This window comes from Neophocaena asiaeorientalis, unplaced genomic scaffold (assembly GCF_003031525.2).
Source record: "Neophocaena asiaeorientalis asiaeorientalis breed wild unplaced genomic scaffold, Neophocaena_asiaeorientalis_V1.1 scaffold433, whole genome shotgun sequence".
Lineage (NCBI taxonomy): Eukaryota > Metazoa > Chordata > Mammalia > Artiodactyla > Phocoenidae > Neophocaena > Neophocaena asiaeorientalis.
Genome location: NW_020175040.1, coordinates 3,313,485 through 3,328,316, shown reverse-complemented (window position 1 = coordinate 3,328,316; position 14,832 = coordinate 3,313,485). Strand labels below are relative to the sequence as shown.

Below are 14,832 nucleotides of genomic sequence, written 5' to 3'. Positions count from 1 at the left end.
TTCATGAAAACCGTATGGTACTGGCACAAAAACAGAATTATAGAGCATTGGAACAGGATAGAAAGCCCAGAGATAAACCCACACACATATGGTCACCTAAACTATGACAGAGGAGGCAAGAATATACAATAGAGAAAAGACAGCCTCTTCAATAAGTGGTGCTGGGAAAACTGGACAGCTGCATGTAAAAGAATGAAATTAGAACATTACCTAACACCATACACAAAAATAAACTCAAAAGGGATTAAAGACCTAAAGGTAAGGCCAGATACTCTAAACTCTTAGAGGATGACCTGTATGCAGAAAACTGTAAGACACTGATGAAAGAAATTAAAGATAATACAAACAGATGGAGAGATATACCATGTTTTTGGATTGGAAGAACCAAAATTGTGAAAATGACTCTACTACCCAAAGCGATCTACAGAGTCAATGCAATCCCTATCAAATTACTAATAGCGTTTTTCACAGAATTAGAACAAAAAATTTTATAATTCGTATGGAAACACAAAAGACCACGAATATCCAAAGCAATCTTGAGAAAGAAAAATGGAGCTGGAGGAATCAGGCTCCCTAAATTTGGAATATACTACAAAGCTACATTCATGAAAACCGTATGGTACTGGCACAAAAACAGAATTATAGAGCATTGGAACAGGATAGAAAGCCCAGAGATAAACCCACACACATATGGTCACCTAAACTATGACAGAGGAGGCAAGAATATACAATAGAGAAAAGACAGCCTCTTCAATAAGTGGTGCTGGGAAAACTGGACAGCTGCATGTAAAAGAATGAAATTAGAACATTACCTAACACCATACACAAAAATAAACTCAAAAGGGATTAAAGACCTAAAGGTAAGGCCAGATACTCTAAACTCTTAGAGGAAAACACAGGCAGAACACTCTTTGACATAAATGACAGCAATATCTTTTTTGATCCACCTCCTAGAGTAATAAAAATTAAAACAAAAATAAATTAACGGGACCTAATTAAAAGCTTCTGCACAGCAAAGGAAACCATAAACAAAACGAAAAGACAACACTCAGAATGGGAGAAAATATTTGCAAACGAAGCAACCGACAAGGGATTAATCTCTAAGATACACAAACAGCTCATGCAGCTCAATATCCAAAAAAAAACCCAATCAAAAAATGGACGGAAGATCTAAATAGACATTTCTCCAAAGAAGACACACAGATGGCCAACAAGCACGTGAAAAGATGCTCAACATCACTAATCATTAGAGAAATGCAAATCAAAACCACAATGAGGGATCGCCTCACACTGGTCAGAATGGCCATCATCAAAAACTCTACAAACGATAAACGCTGGAGAGGGTGTGGAGAAAACAGAACCCTCCTACACTGTCGGTGGGAACGTATCAACAAATTGGTGCAGCCACTATGGAGAACAGCATGGAGGTTCCTTAAAAAACGATCCCAGGCAATCCCATGCCTGGGCATATATCCAGAGAAAACCATAATTCTAAAAGACATGTGCACTCCAGTGTTCACTGCAGCACTATTTACAATAGCCAGGACATGGAAACAACCTAAGTGTCCATTAACAGAGGAATGGGTAAAGAAGATGTGGTACATACATACAATGGAATATTACTCAGCCATAAGAAGGAATGAAATAATGCCATTTGCAGCAACATGGATGCAACTAGAGATTGTCATACTGAGTGAAGTAAGTCAGAAAGAAAAAGGCAAATATATATTGCTTATATGTGGAATCTAAAAAAAGGGTACAAATGAACTTATCTACAAAACAGAAATAGAGCTACAGATGTAGAAAACAAAACATATGGCTACCAGTGGGTAAGGTGGGGGGAGGGATACATTGGGAGAATGGGATTCACATATACACACTACTACATATAAAATACATAACTGATAAGGACCTACTGTATAGCGCAGGGAACTATACTCAATCAATACTCTGTAACGGCCTGTACAGGAAAAGAATCTAAAAGAGTGGATATATGTTTACGTATAACTGATTCACTTTTCTGTACACCTAACACTAACACAACAATTGTAAATCAACTATACTCCAGTAAACATTTTTTTAAAAACTGAATGCTCGCATCAGTATTATTTGGAGTAGCTAATAACTGGAAACAACCTAAATGTCCACGTGTAGAAGAATACACACATTGTTGGCGTATGTACACAGCAGAATACGCACCACAACAGCGAAGGACTCCTGCTACGTGCATGGCAGATGTGATGCTGAGAAAGAAGCCGGAAGCAAAAGAGCACAGGGTGTGATTTCACTTGCACAAGGGTCAGGAGCAGATAAGAGGATTCCATGGTGATAGCAGAACATGGGCTGTCCTTGGGGGAATGGATGGGAAAGTTCTAGATGGTGAATATGGGGTGGAGGCTGGACACAAAGTTGTACACATTTATCAAAACTTATCAAACTGTAGCCTTGAGATTTGTGCGTTTCACTGTAATGAATGATACCTCAGTGAAGAAACACAGACAGACCACAGTGTGCGCCCTGACCCTCAATGTAACGTTCAGCTCAGTGCAAACGTCACAGGTAGAAGAAACTGTCAGGTCAATGACTGGTGGGATGTGCGATGCAGGGTCAGGCCGTCACACCTGAACCCGCAGGTCACTGGGTGGTCCACCACGAGACAGCTGAAAGCACAGAGCCCACCCAGGAGGGAGTCTGCAGACACAGGGGAACATGGATCCTATCAATCATCCTGGGTTAATGTCCAGCCAAATGAAATGGGGGGCCCAGAGAAACAGCTTCAGTGACACCGTCAGGAAGCGAACAGACACGTTTGTCTCGGGGACGCTCTATAGGATAATTAACGCCATTTCTCTACAAGCACAGAAAATGAAAAGACGTGGAAAGGGGCTCAGCTTGATTCAAAGAGACCGAAGATGTTCAGGTCTCATCTGACTCCCGATTAGAATAAGTGTTCTATGGGAAGACGTTTTTGAGACAATTGGGTAAATCTGACGATGGCCTGGTTAACTGCTTACGGGCTTGTAAGAAAAGATCCCGACATTTGAAAAGTGCGCGCTGTAGGGATGAAATGACATATCTGGAAATTACTTTAAAATATTGTGGCAAAATCTGCAGCAATGTGGATGCATCTAGAGATTACCACATAAGTGAAGTCAGAAAGAGAAAGGCAAATACCATATGACGTCACTTATATGTGGCATCTAAAATATGACACAAATGAACCTCTCTATGAAACCGAAACAGACTCACAGACATAGAGAACAGACTTGTGGTTGCCAAGGGGGAGGGAGTATGGGGGAGGGATGGACTGGGAGTTTGGGGTTAGTAGATGCAAACTATTACATATAGAACGGATAAACCACAAGGTCCTACTGTAGAGCACAGGGAACTGTATTCCATATCCTGGGATAAGCCATAGTAGAAAAGAATATAAAAAAGAATGTATATATGTGTATAACCGGGTCCTTTGCTGTACAGCAGAAATTAACACAACACTGTAAATCAACCGTACTTCAATAAAAAAATAAATTTAAAGAAAGTAAAATATTCTGGCAAAGACAAAAAAACAGAGAAAAAGGACAGATGAAGCAAACGTGGCAAAATCTTGTCTGCTTCCAATCTGGCAATGAGCACACAAGTTCGTTGGACTTCAGTCTCTACTTCTGGGCAGGTTTGGATTTTGATAACTAAAACAAAGAGGAATTGGGGTTGGTGCAGGGTGGACTGGGAAGCTTGGCCCCAGGGTGGGAGCTCGGCCTGGGAAGGGCAGGCTCGGGGAAAATGCTCGCATCTGCACATCTCTGCAGAAGGATCAGACTGGCCTGTGAGGCCGGGTTGGGGGTGGGGACAGCAAAGGAACCAGGAGGGAGGCCAGGAAGCCAAGGCGTGGAGGACACAGCAGGGGCTCAGAGCAGGAGGCACATGCAGCCAGCTGCCTCCTCTTCCTTCTCCTAACAGGTGGCAATCACGTGCCTCATTGAAAAGCTACACTTCTGAGCCTCCCTCGCAGATACCGATGGGCCCATAACCAATGGAGTGTAGGCAGCAATGGCTGGGTGGGGCTTCTGGGGAGGAGGTCTTCCAAGATCTGAGTTAGCAGGTGGGCAATTTTGCCCTTCCCTTTGCTCCTTCTCCCTGCCTGGAATCAGGTATGATGGCTGGAGCTGCCACAGCCATTTTGTGACCATGTGACAACCTTGTGGTTGAAAGGCCTGAAAATAAAGATGGTGGATCAGAAAGACTTGGGACCTGGTGACCTGGAAGATTTTGTAGAACTGCCGTAGGTGGAGCTCCATGGAGCCCTGGTCTGCCTCCCACGTTTCTCATTACAGGAGGAAAAATAAACCCTACTTTGTGGTTTATGTTCCTATCATTTCACGTTTCAGTAACCCAATTCTGAATGGAAACAGAAGCATTTCTCTCTGTCCGTCACACTGAAAACTAGGTCTGAAGGCATCTGGGTGCTGAGGGAGAGAGTCTGCCTCCCACCAGCTGGAACCTCAACTCCCAGCTGCAGAATTACCTTTGGATTTTTCCCCATGTTTCTTTTTTTCTTCAATGACTGAAGAACTATTGTCCATGGATTCCGGACTCTTTTCTGGGGAGACACAAAAGTGAGGGCCACAGCAAATGACTCATTGGCTTGGTACAGCTGTGAACACAGTGTGAGGCTGGGGAGACCCCAGATACTAGGGCTCCAGTCCCACGGTCTCCCCTACCAGCTGACCCTCAGTTTCCACATTGGAGAGGATTATGCTGACTTTGCCAGGAGGCTGTGAGAATTGTGCAAGAGAATGGCCACAAAAATTCCTAGCACACGTGCCTGGCGCACAGAAGGCGTCTTGTGCGTCCCTTTTGGCACCCCTCTCTTTGCTCCTAAGGGCAGAGCGGGACTGTTTTTCATGGAGGCCACGGCCCCTAAGCCTTTGACACCCACCCAGCCAGCCCTTGGGCCGCGAGCCTCCCAGGGCTTCCGAGGGCTGCAGCGGAAGACGCGGAGACCCCCTGCCCACTGTTCTCCTGTCCGCTGACACCACAGCACCAGCAGCAGGCAAGCAGCAAAGGGACTGCTGGAGCCAAGGGGATGACGAGGGGGAGAGGGACCTGCTGGTCTGTTGGGATGACGCTCCCACATCAGCACTGAATCCCCCAGAGCTCCTCTGCTCGCCAGGCATCCCCAGAAGGTCCTGCAGGCGCCTGCATCTCAGCAAGAGCGGTGCCCCAAGCTTCCCCCAGACGTGCCCCCGGGCCCCCTCCTACTCCCCTCAGCACCTGCCCCTCACCAGCCTCCGCTGCCCCCCAGGCCCTGCTCGACCCCCGAGGCCCAGCGCTCACCCTCGACGTGCCTGTCCCGCCACCGGGGCCCGCGCCCACACGCCCGCCCTTCCCACGTCCTGCCCCCACCCGGCTTCTTCCCGGGGTCCGGCCGCCCTCTCTCCCATGGGACGACGGCAGCTCACGCCGCCTCGCGCCTCCCCAGGCTCAGCCCCAGACCGGTCGCCACGTCCAGTCCCCACAAAGCTCGGGAGACCCGTGCTGCTCCTCAGGAACCGGGGAGACAAGACGCCAGAGTTGGGTGTCACCCAAGGCCGAGCGGGGACGTCACAGGCCCGACGCCTGCTGGCCCCGACCCCCTGGGCAGTGCTGCCCTCTGGAAACGCCCGTGGCCCCGGTGCCACGAGAGAAAGGCGTGGATCTGTGCTTCCCGACGGGGCTGTGAATGGGGTCAGGCCCTCCCCATCCTTGGGCTGGGGCTCCGCAGGGACCAGGGCGAGACCCTCGAGATAGCAGGTGCTTCCCAGCAGCCCCCAGCTCCACTCTCCCCTCTGGCAGAACCAGAGAACGAGGGGTGCGTTCCAGGCGTCCTCCCGCCACCCCCAGCGCCGCCCTGAGCTCTGCTTCCCAGGTGTTGTTCCGAGCGGCCAGCCTGGGTCCTGTGCCTGGCCCTCTGACCCGCCATCCCCCTTCTAGTTTATCCCAGAGACACGTGGGAATCACGCACAGGTGTCGACTGCCGTGCCGGAGGGAAAAGCGAACACTGGGAAGGGAATTAGCCCTCAGTAGAGGAGGTGTGGTGGGTGCTGGTGTGTCATTCCGTGGGCACAGGGCGTGGATGTGGACGGTTAAATGGATGTGCACGTGGAGGGCGGCTGCCCAGATCAAGCCCCGGGGGGTGCTCGCTGAGCCGCTCTGCCTCGTCCCCTGCCCCCCGCACTTCAGCCACCCAGCCTCCCTGGGCCCCTCACACAGGACGAATGGTTCCTGCCCCAGGGCCTTTGCACAGAGGGGCTCCCCGACTCCCGCCACACCAGACAGTGTGAATTTGCTTGTCTCCCAGCTCCTGTCTTCCTGTCTGAAAGCACCCGAGTCACCTGTTGCTTCCTTCTGCCTTCCACCCCTGAATCCCAACCTCACGAGGCTGGTTCGGCCCACAGCCGTCCTGGCACCCAGTGGAAGCAGTTGAGGAACTGGCACAAACGAAGGAGAACGTGCAGGGGTGTGAGTGTTCCCTCACAGCCCTCAGGTACAGGAAAGTCACAAGCCTTTAGTTCCTGGGATGCCCACCCTTCCCCTGCAGGCAACTCTACCCCGGCCACCAGCTCCCCTGCCAGCCTGGGCTCAGTGGGGCACGGGGGAAGCAGCCATGCCCACAGCCCAAGAGGAGGGGAGCGGGGAGCCCCTGCTCACGACGTGTCGCTGCTTGCTCCGTGCCTGTTGGCCACCTGCACCTCTTCTGTGGAGAAGCGTCTATTAAGTTCTTTGCCCACTTTCTAACCGGGTTGTCTGTTTTTACTCGTTGTTGAGTTTTAGGGCTCTCCGTGTATTTTGGATATTAACCTCTCATCAAAGCTTTCCTTACGTGTCTGGCTCCCAAAGCCAGGGAAGGGGCCCCGTTTCTAAATCCCCCAACAGACATGGCAGGGAAGTGATGGCAGCTGTGGGGCTGAAATAATGACCAGCCTCTGCCTGGCCCCTCAGCAATCAAACACACAGCCCCAGTCTGGGACGACAAGGTCCTTGTTGCCCACCCTGGCACCCACAAGCCACGGCGGGAACTCAGGCCACCCTCCCCACTGCTCCGGGACCAGAGACTGGGGACTGGCGGCCCCTCCACCAAATGCCAAAGGTCACCAGGATCTCCCAGCCTCTCCATTTAGTTCTCTCCTGGAAGCTGCGGAGCTCGTCCGGGGTTCTGACAGTTCCTGCCTGCTCGATCCTCGTCTGTGTGGAGAGAGTGACTCCCAGGTCTTCCTGCTGGGTCGCCTCCCGTGACGTCACCCCATTCACAGATATTTTGTTCTTCTAGACGCCAGTGTGGACGGAACTGCCCCTTAATTTCCATGTTGGATGGTGCACTGCTGGTGTATAGAAACTCAACTAATTCCTGAGTGTTGATCTTGTACCCTGCAATGTTGCCCAATTCCTGTATTAGCACAGATAGCTTTCTTGGGGATTCCTGGGGATTCTCTACATATAGGATCTGTGAACAGAGAGTCTCCCCTCTTCCGCCCCCATCTGAAGCCCTTTTACTTCCCTTCCTTGTCTAAATGCCCTGGTGAACCTCAGCACGGGGTTGAAAGGCACTGTTGAAAGCGCCTGGTCTTTGGGGAAACCTTGCAGCCTAACAGAATTTTACTGAAGGCTTTTTAGGTGCCGGGTTCTGGAGACGCAGCAGCGTAAGGGGTACAGAGCAGCCCCTGCCCTCACGGAGCCGACACTCTACCGGGGAGAGAGATAAAGCCTGGTCTTTGGGGAAACCTTGCAGCCTAACAGAATTTTACTGAAGGCTTTTTAGGTGCCGGGTTCTGGAGACGCAGCAGCGTAAGGGGTACAGAGCATCTGCTTCCCAGGTGTTGTTCCGAGCGGCCAGCCTGGGTCCTGTGCCTGGCCCTCTGACCCGCCATCCCCCTTCTAGTTTATCCCAGAGACACGTGGGAATCACGCACAGGTGTCGACTGCCGTGCCGGAGGGAAAAGCGAACACTGGGAAGGGAATTAGCCCTCAGTAGAGGAGGTGTGGTGGGTGCTGGTGTGTCATTCCGTGGGCACAGGGCGTGGATGTGGACGGTTAAATGGATGTGCACGTGGAGGGCGGCTGCCCAGATCAAGCCCCGGGGGGTGCTCGCTGAGCCGCTCTGCCTCGTCCCCTGCCCCCCGCACTTCAGCCACCCAGCCTCCCTGAGCCCCTCACACAGGACGAATGGTTCCTGCCCCAGGGCCTTTGCACAGAGGGGCTCCCCGACTCCCGCCACACCAGACAGTGTGAATTTGCTTGTCTCCCAGCTCCTGTCTTCCTGTCTGAAAGCACCCGAGTCACCTGTTGCTTCCTTCTGCCTTCCACCCCTGAATCCCAACCTCACGAGGCTGGTTCGGCCCACAGCCGTCCTGGCACCCAGTGGAAGCAGTTGAGGAACTGGCACAAACGAAGGAGAACGTGCAGGGGTGTGAGTGTTCCCTCACAGCCCTCAGGTACAGGAAAGTCACAAGCCTTTAGTTCCTGGGATGCCCACCCTTCCCCTGCAGGCAACTCTACCCCGGCCACCAGCTCCCCTGCCAGCCTGGGCTCAGTGGGGCACGGGGGAAGCAGCCATGCCCACAGCCCAAGAGGAGGGGAGCGGGGAGCCCCTGCTCACGACGTGTCGCTGCTTGCTCCGTGCCTGTTGGCCACCTGCACCTCTTCTGTGGAGAAGCGTCTATTAAGTTCTTTGCCCACTTTCTAACCGGGTTGTCTGTTTTTACTCGTTGTTGAGTTTTAGGGCTCTCCGTGTATTTTGGATATTAACCTCTCATCAAAGCTTTCCTTACGTGTCTGGCTCCCAAAGCCAGGGAAGGGGCCCCGTTTCTAAATCCCCCAACAGACATGGCAGGGAAGTGATGGCAGCTGTGGGGCTGAAATAATGACCAGCCTCTGCCTGGCCCCTCAGCAATCAAACACACAGCCCCAGTCTGGGACGACAAGGTCCTTGTTGCCCACCCTGGCACCCACAAGCCACGGCGGGAACTCAGGCCACCCTCCCCACTGCTCCGGGACCAGAGACTGGGGACTGGCGGCCCCTCCACCAAATGCCAAAGGTCACCAGGATCTCCCAGCCTCTCCATTTAGTTCTCTCCTGGAAGCTGCGGAGCTCGTCCGGGGTTCTGACAGTTCCTGCCTGCTCGATCCTCGTCTGTGTGGAGAGAGTGACTCCCAGGTCTTCCTGCTGGGTCGCCTCCCGTGACGTCACCCCATTCACAGATATTTTGTTCTTCTAGACGCCAGTGTGGACGGAACTGCCCCTTAATTTCCATGTTGGATGGTGCACTGCTGGTGTATAGAAACTCAACTAATTCCTGAGTGTTGATCTTGTACCCTGCAATGTTGCCCAATTCCTGTATTAGCACAGATAGCTTTCTTGGGGATTCCTGGGGATTCTCTACATATAGGATCTGTGAACAGAGAGTCTCCCCTCTTCCGCCCCCATCTGAAGCCCTTTTACTTCCCTTCCTTTTAAGGACGGAATGAAGCAGGGCACAGCAAGGAGAAGCGCGGGGAAGGTGTGGCCGCCCCGTGATTGAACTGCACGCGGGGCTCACTGCGGGGCCTCACGCTGAATAAAATCCTGAAGGGAGTGAGGGGGAGTGAGGGGGAGGGAGCCCCAGGGGGAGGGCCTTCTGGGCAGGGGACCCTGCAGGTCTGTCCCAGCAGCACAGAACGGAACGAGCACAGAGAGGAGAGCTGCCTATCACCGTCCCCCCAAACTCTCCGAAAGCAGGCGACGCCTCCGTGTCCTCGACCTCTGCACCCCACCCCGGCACAGAGCAGCTGTGCTCACGCCCGGCCCGATCTTGCAGCTCCCCAGATGAAGGTTGGGTCACTTAAAACCAGGGCTCCTAAACCGCCAAAGTCAACGACTGAACCCGGCCCCCACGCCCAGGGTGAGCAGCAGCGGGGGAAGGCACGTGCACGCACGCTGGCGGAGCACACAGGCCCCACAGCCAGGCCTCAGCAGGGAGGACCCCTCCCGGCAGCCACCTCCCCCCACCCACACGGGGAAATACACTCAGCCGCTAAAGGGACGGCCCCCAGGCCCCGCCCCCGCGAGGAGCCCCAGAGATGCAGGGACCAGCTGCAGGCCAGGTCTCCCGGAAGGGGCTCTGCACTGGGGTCCTGCAGCCCTGCCCCCGCCAGCCCCGACTGGGGAGCCTGGGGCCCACTCTGGCGTTGCCGGCTGCTCTGCCAGGCCAAGGTCCCACCAGGCATCCTCTGCCCTCTGTGCCAGGGCCAGGCCTTGCCCAGGGTCTCGAGGGAGCCGTGGCCAGTGGCCCCCTGCCCAAGGGGGACGGAATGGCACCCCAGCCACAGAGTCGTAAAACCCAGACCCTGGGCCGTGTCCTGCTCAAACCCTCCCCGTCATCCCCACGGAGCCCAGCGGTCCCCCTACGCCCACAAGGCCCTGCACGCTGGTCCACACTGGCCTTCTGTCTCTTCCGCAAGCTCTCATGCCCATTCCCACGTCAGGGCCTCCGCTGGCCTCGCCCACTGCCTAGGACACCCTTCCATGCGTTCATCTTTCAGGACAGTGACCCACAGGTGTCGAATGCCGCTTCCTCCCAGAGACCTCCCCGCCCCCTCGGCTGCTACAGATACAGAACGATCACCCGATTCCCAGCGTCTGCGTCCCTCGCCCCAACCTAAGTCCCAGGACGGGCAACTCCATCAGCGCTACTCATCTGAGCCCCCAGGGCCTAGGACCCACGCCCACACAGAGCCGGCACTCACTAAGCACGTGCGAATGAGGAACAAACCCAGAGCCCACTCCTCCCGTGTTCCATCCCAGCTAAGTCCTTGCCCACACCCCCGGCCACCCCTCGTCCCGCAGCCTGCAGCATCTCGTCCAACTCTGGCCCCATGCACGCAGACGCAGCCCAGGCCCTGGAGGATGGGCGGTGGGCGTGCTAACAGCAACAGCGCAGACACTGCACAAGCAACGTGGATGCGCCTACTGTTGGCAGAGCTGCACGTGTGCCCAGCCCTCCCGCCCCACGGCAGCCCTCGGCGAGACAGGCTGTTCCTCCTCCACAGATGGGGCAGCTGAGGCTGACCGAGGCGACCCGAGCGAACAGGTGTGTCTGACGCCAGTGCCCCTGCCCGCGGCCTCTGGCTGCAGCTAGGGTCCAGACCCCCCATCTGCACCTGGCCCAGACTCGGAGCTCAGTGTCCCCTAGCCCCTCCCCCGCAGAGGGCTCAGACTGTTCCTGGCCCCCACCGTGGTCGCCAGCTCCTGTAGCCGAACCCAGGATGCCAGGCGCAGCAGTCTGGCTTGAGCCCCAGTCGACACACCCTCACCCAGGTCGACTTCCCTCACCCGCCTTGCTCAGCACCCCTGCCCAGCCCGGCCTGCCGATGCCCTGGGTCTGTCAGCTTGGCCGTGCCGGCCTGGCCTGGTTTCCTCCCTAATGCACAGACCCTCAACCCAGACCAGGCCACCCAGCTAGGGATGCCTCCTGCTTGCTTGTCACCTCCACGGGTGTGATCACAGAATCTTGAGGGTCACAGGGTGCCCGCCATCTAACCAGCCCCTGGTACCATAGAGTCTATCAGCATAGTTTATAAAGCTTTCAATTGTCTTGTGAGAGCGCCCCTGTGTTGCATTGTTTTGGGTGTGTGCATTTAGAGTTGATTTGTTATCTGTAAACATTGCAGAGCTATCTTTTTTTTTTCTTTTTTTGGTAACCCCATTTCAGCCTTCATTTTTCAATTTACTAGGGAGCAGAGTAAGTGAGAGGCAGAGCACACGGTGTAAAAGCGCGACCGCTGCTGACAGCAGCCCAACAGCGAACTGGTTAAAGAATTATGCTACCTGCACACGTGGGGTCGCTATTTGCTGCAAGCACTAAAGGTGTAAGGGAGCTCGACATTGTGATAGAGAACAGTCTCCACAACGTCTGGGTTAACGGGAAGCAAGGCTCAGGGAGCGTCGCGGCTGTGTGGCCGTTTGTGTGAGAAAGGACAGGCCGTCTCTGTGTGCATTTGCTTGTACGTGGACAAGGCGTGAGCGTGGCGGGTGTCACGCGTGGAGGGAGACAGAGACATGGCAGCCGCCGCGTTGGGAGGCACGTAGGGCTTGTCACAAGGGCGGCTATCGACCGAACCACAGGAAAACGAAACCAAAAGCTGAAGAAATGCACAGCGCGCAGACAGTGGACGTGTTGTCCCTCCGGCCCCCTCAGCCCCAGCGGCCTCTCACGTGCCACTCAGCGGGAGCACCTGGCCGCGCACGTGTGCCTCCAGAGGGGGAGGGGCTTCGCACGGGGGCCGGTCTGCACAAAGCTGAGAGCCCCACCTCCACGGCGGCACTTTCCTCAAAGCCTGTTTTGGGGTGCATTCTGTCCCCCCTGAGACGAATGCTTTTGAATATCTGAAATCCTAACTCCCAGGACCTCAGAATGTGAGCCTGCTCAGAAACAGGGTGGCTGCAGATGTAACTAAGACCAGGTCATGCTGGGCTACTGTGGTTGCCTAATACCATATGCCTCCTGTCCTCAAGAAAAAGGCGCTATTTGGAACACACACACGTAGAACGCCACGTGAAGACGAAGGTACACACTGAGCTGATGCTTCTACACGCCCAAGAACCCCAAAGATCGCCAGCAAACCCCCAGAAGCTGCGAGAGAGCATAGGACAGAGTCCCCCCCTCACGGCCGCAGAAAGGAACCAGCCCTGCCCACGACACCTCGATTGTGACACTGTGAAAAGACACACTTCTGTTATTTAAGCGCCCGGCCTGGGGTGGGGCTTTGTTACAGTGGCCCTAGGAAGCAAAACATGCAGTTTCTAGGGAACCTGGCAAACCCGGGATTTCTGGTTCACGGCCTGATTTAGAATCACTGTGGCCCTTGATTACATCTAGACCTCACTGTGCAGACCCCCAAGGCTGCCTCTGACGCCGAGAGAGCCCACCCCAGCCCAGAACTTACTGTTGAAACTTATGCCCTTGGAGACCATAGGAGGCAGGACCTTTGACATCCGGGCGAAGGAGGGAGCGCTCACCGAGAAGCTTGCCATTGGCTAAAGCAGATTCCAACCTGGGGAGAGAGACGAGGCCTGAGCCAGCTGGGCACGCCCCCAGCCCCCGCCCCACGCGCGGGGTGGCTGAGAGCAGCGGCGCTCCCTGAGGGCGCGCCACGAGGCCCACACCTGCAGTTACGACCTCGCTCCCCTCCTTGGCTCGGTTCCAGCCACCCTAACTAGTCTTCCTGCTCCCAGATCAGGCCTCCCCCACACCCAGACCTGAGCTCAAGCGTCCCCCCTCCGGAGAAGCATCTTCTCAACACCCCATCCACTCCCATTTGACCAGTTACCAATACTTGATTTATCAGTTTGACAATCGGTTGATTGCCTATCTGCCCCTAGAACGTAAGCTCCATGAGGACGGGGTGAGGCACCGATTCGTGGCTTCTCAAGCGTCTGGCCCCGCCATGGCGCTTCTTAAGTATGTACTGAACGAGTTTGCATTTTGCAGAGGCGGAGGCAAAGCGGCAAGCTGTCCGAAGGCACACAGCCAGGAAGGGCCCAGGCTGGGACTCCAGTCCAAGATTCCTCGACTCCAAAACTTGCACCCTTCCAGCCACATTCCGGCTGCAGCCTCCACGAACGGAACCGTGTACTCGGGCAGGACGGGGTCCCCCCACACCCCCGTCTGGGCCGTCGGGCCTACGGCAAGGGTGACCGGGCCGAGAGGCAAGAAGGGTGCCCAGATGGCTGGGTATGTGATAAGGCCAGTAAAGTACGGGCAAGGAAGGGGGAGAGCGTTGCAACGGGGGCTTGGAAGGGCGCCCGAAGTGTCCGCCCCCGACTCCACGCGGCCCCGCCCCGCACGCACTCCGCCCCGACCCCGCACGCCCCCAGCCCGGGTCCAGCGCGCACTCACGGGCTGCGCACGACCGCGCTCGCTCCGAAGCCTCTGCGCACCTGGACTCGTCTCCCCGAGGCCGGGCCTTCGGTTTACGTCGCCATGGCAACCATTCTCCCGGCAGGCGGGGCTGTGACGTCACAAAGGCTGCGGGGGCCCTGCTGCCCACGAGCCGCGCCGCAGGGGGGCTGCGCAGCTCGGAGCAAGCGCCCGGCCCAGGTTTCTTTCCTTTCTCGGTCTTCACCATTCCGCCCCGCTTCTGCTCATTTTCCTTCATTCTCTGATTCATTTTTTCACTGGGCACCAGGTTGCTCGTGCGTCGTACAAAAATATACCTGGTCCTTGCTGCGGAGTGGACCTCACTTTCTAGAGGAGCGGCTCTTAAAAGTGTGGTATCGGGCGGCAGCATCACACATGCTGGGAACTCGTTAGAAAAGCAGATATTCTGCCTGGCCGAAGCAGAAGCTTCGGGCCCGGAGATCTGGGCTGTAACAAGTCCTCCAGGAGGTGATTGCGGTGCTGGTTCCGGTTGGAGAACCACCGCTCCAGAGGGTGCGTGAGACATAAAATAAAGGCAGAGTGACAAATCTGTCAGTAAAAAGAGGGAGGGATCCCGGTTAAATCGCCCAGATTCACCAGCTGTTGTGGCCACGGGCACCAGGGTCTGCCCTCTGCCTTCCCGGCTGAGGGCCGCCTTTCCCCCCAAAACAGCAGGAGACCCCTCCTTGAGATTTGACCGTGGCCACCATTTCTGCCCACGCATCTCGGGGATTTATAGATTGACAAGGGCATGTAGGGCCCTCTGGGGTCCTCTGGACAGTTTGCAGGCAGGCCAGTACTGTAGTGCCAGTGGGAGTCCCAGCAGCTCCTGGGTCTGCTAATCCCAAGGCAGGATTAGTGGGTGGGGAGACCAGTTCCACGAGTGGGAGGGGGGGAGACC

At 55.3% G+C, this 14,832-nt stretch overlaps 1 protein-coding gene across 4 annotated transcripts in view; it reads right to left on the bottom strand.

Moving 5' to 3' along the window:
• CFAP100 (cilia and flagella associated protein 100) overlaps nt 1-13,975 on the bottom strand; it is a 48,115-nt gene extending 34,140 nt beyond the window's left edge. For 3 of the 4 annotated variants that reach the window (XM_024763438.1, XM_024763439.1, XM_024763441.1), the window contains exons 1-3: nt 13,911-13,975; nt 12,958-13,065; nt 4,523-4,597 (exon numbers count right to left, since the gene is read on the bottom strand). In XM_024763438.1, coding sequence (XP_024619206.1) covers nt 4,523-4,597; nt 12,958-13,045 — 163 coding nt within the window. In that variant the 5' untranslated portion in view covers nt 13,046-13,065; nt 13,911-13,975. The remainder of the gene's footprint in view (nt 1-4,522; nt 4,598-12,957; nt 13,066-13,910) is intronic. The other variant, XM_024763440.1, reaches the window with a different exon arrangement.
• Between the last annotated feature and the right edge of the window lie 857 nt (nt 13,976-14,832).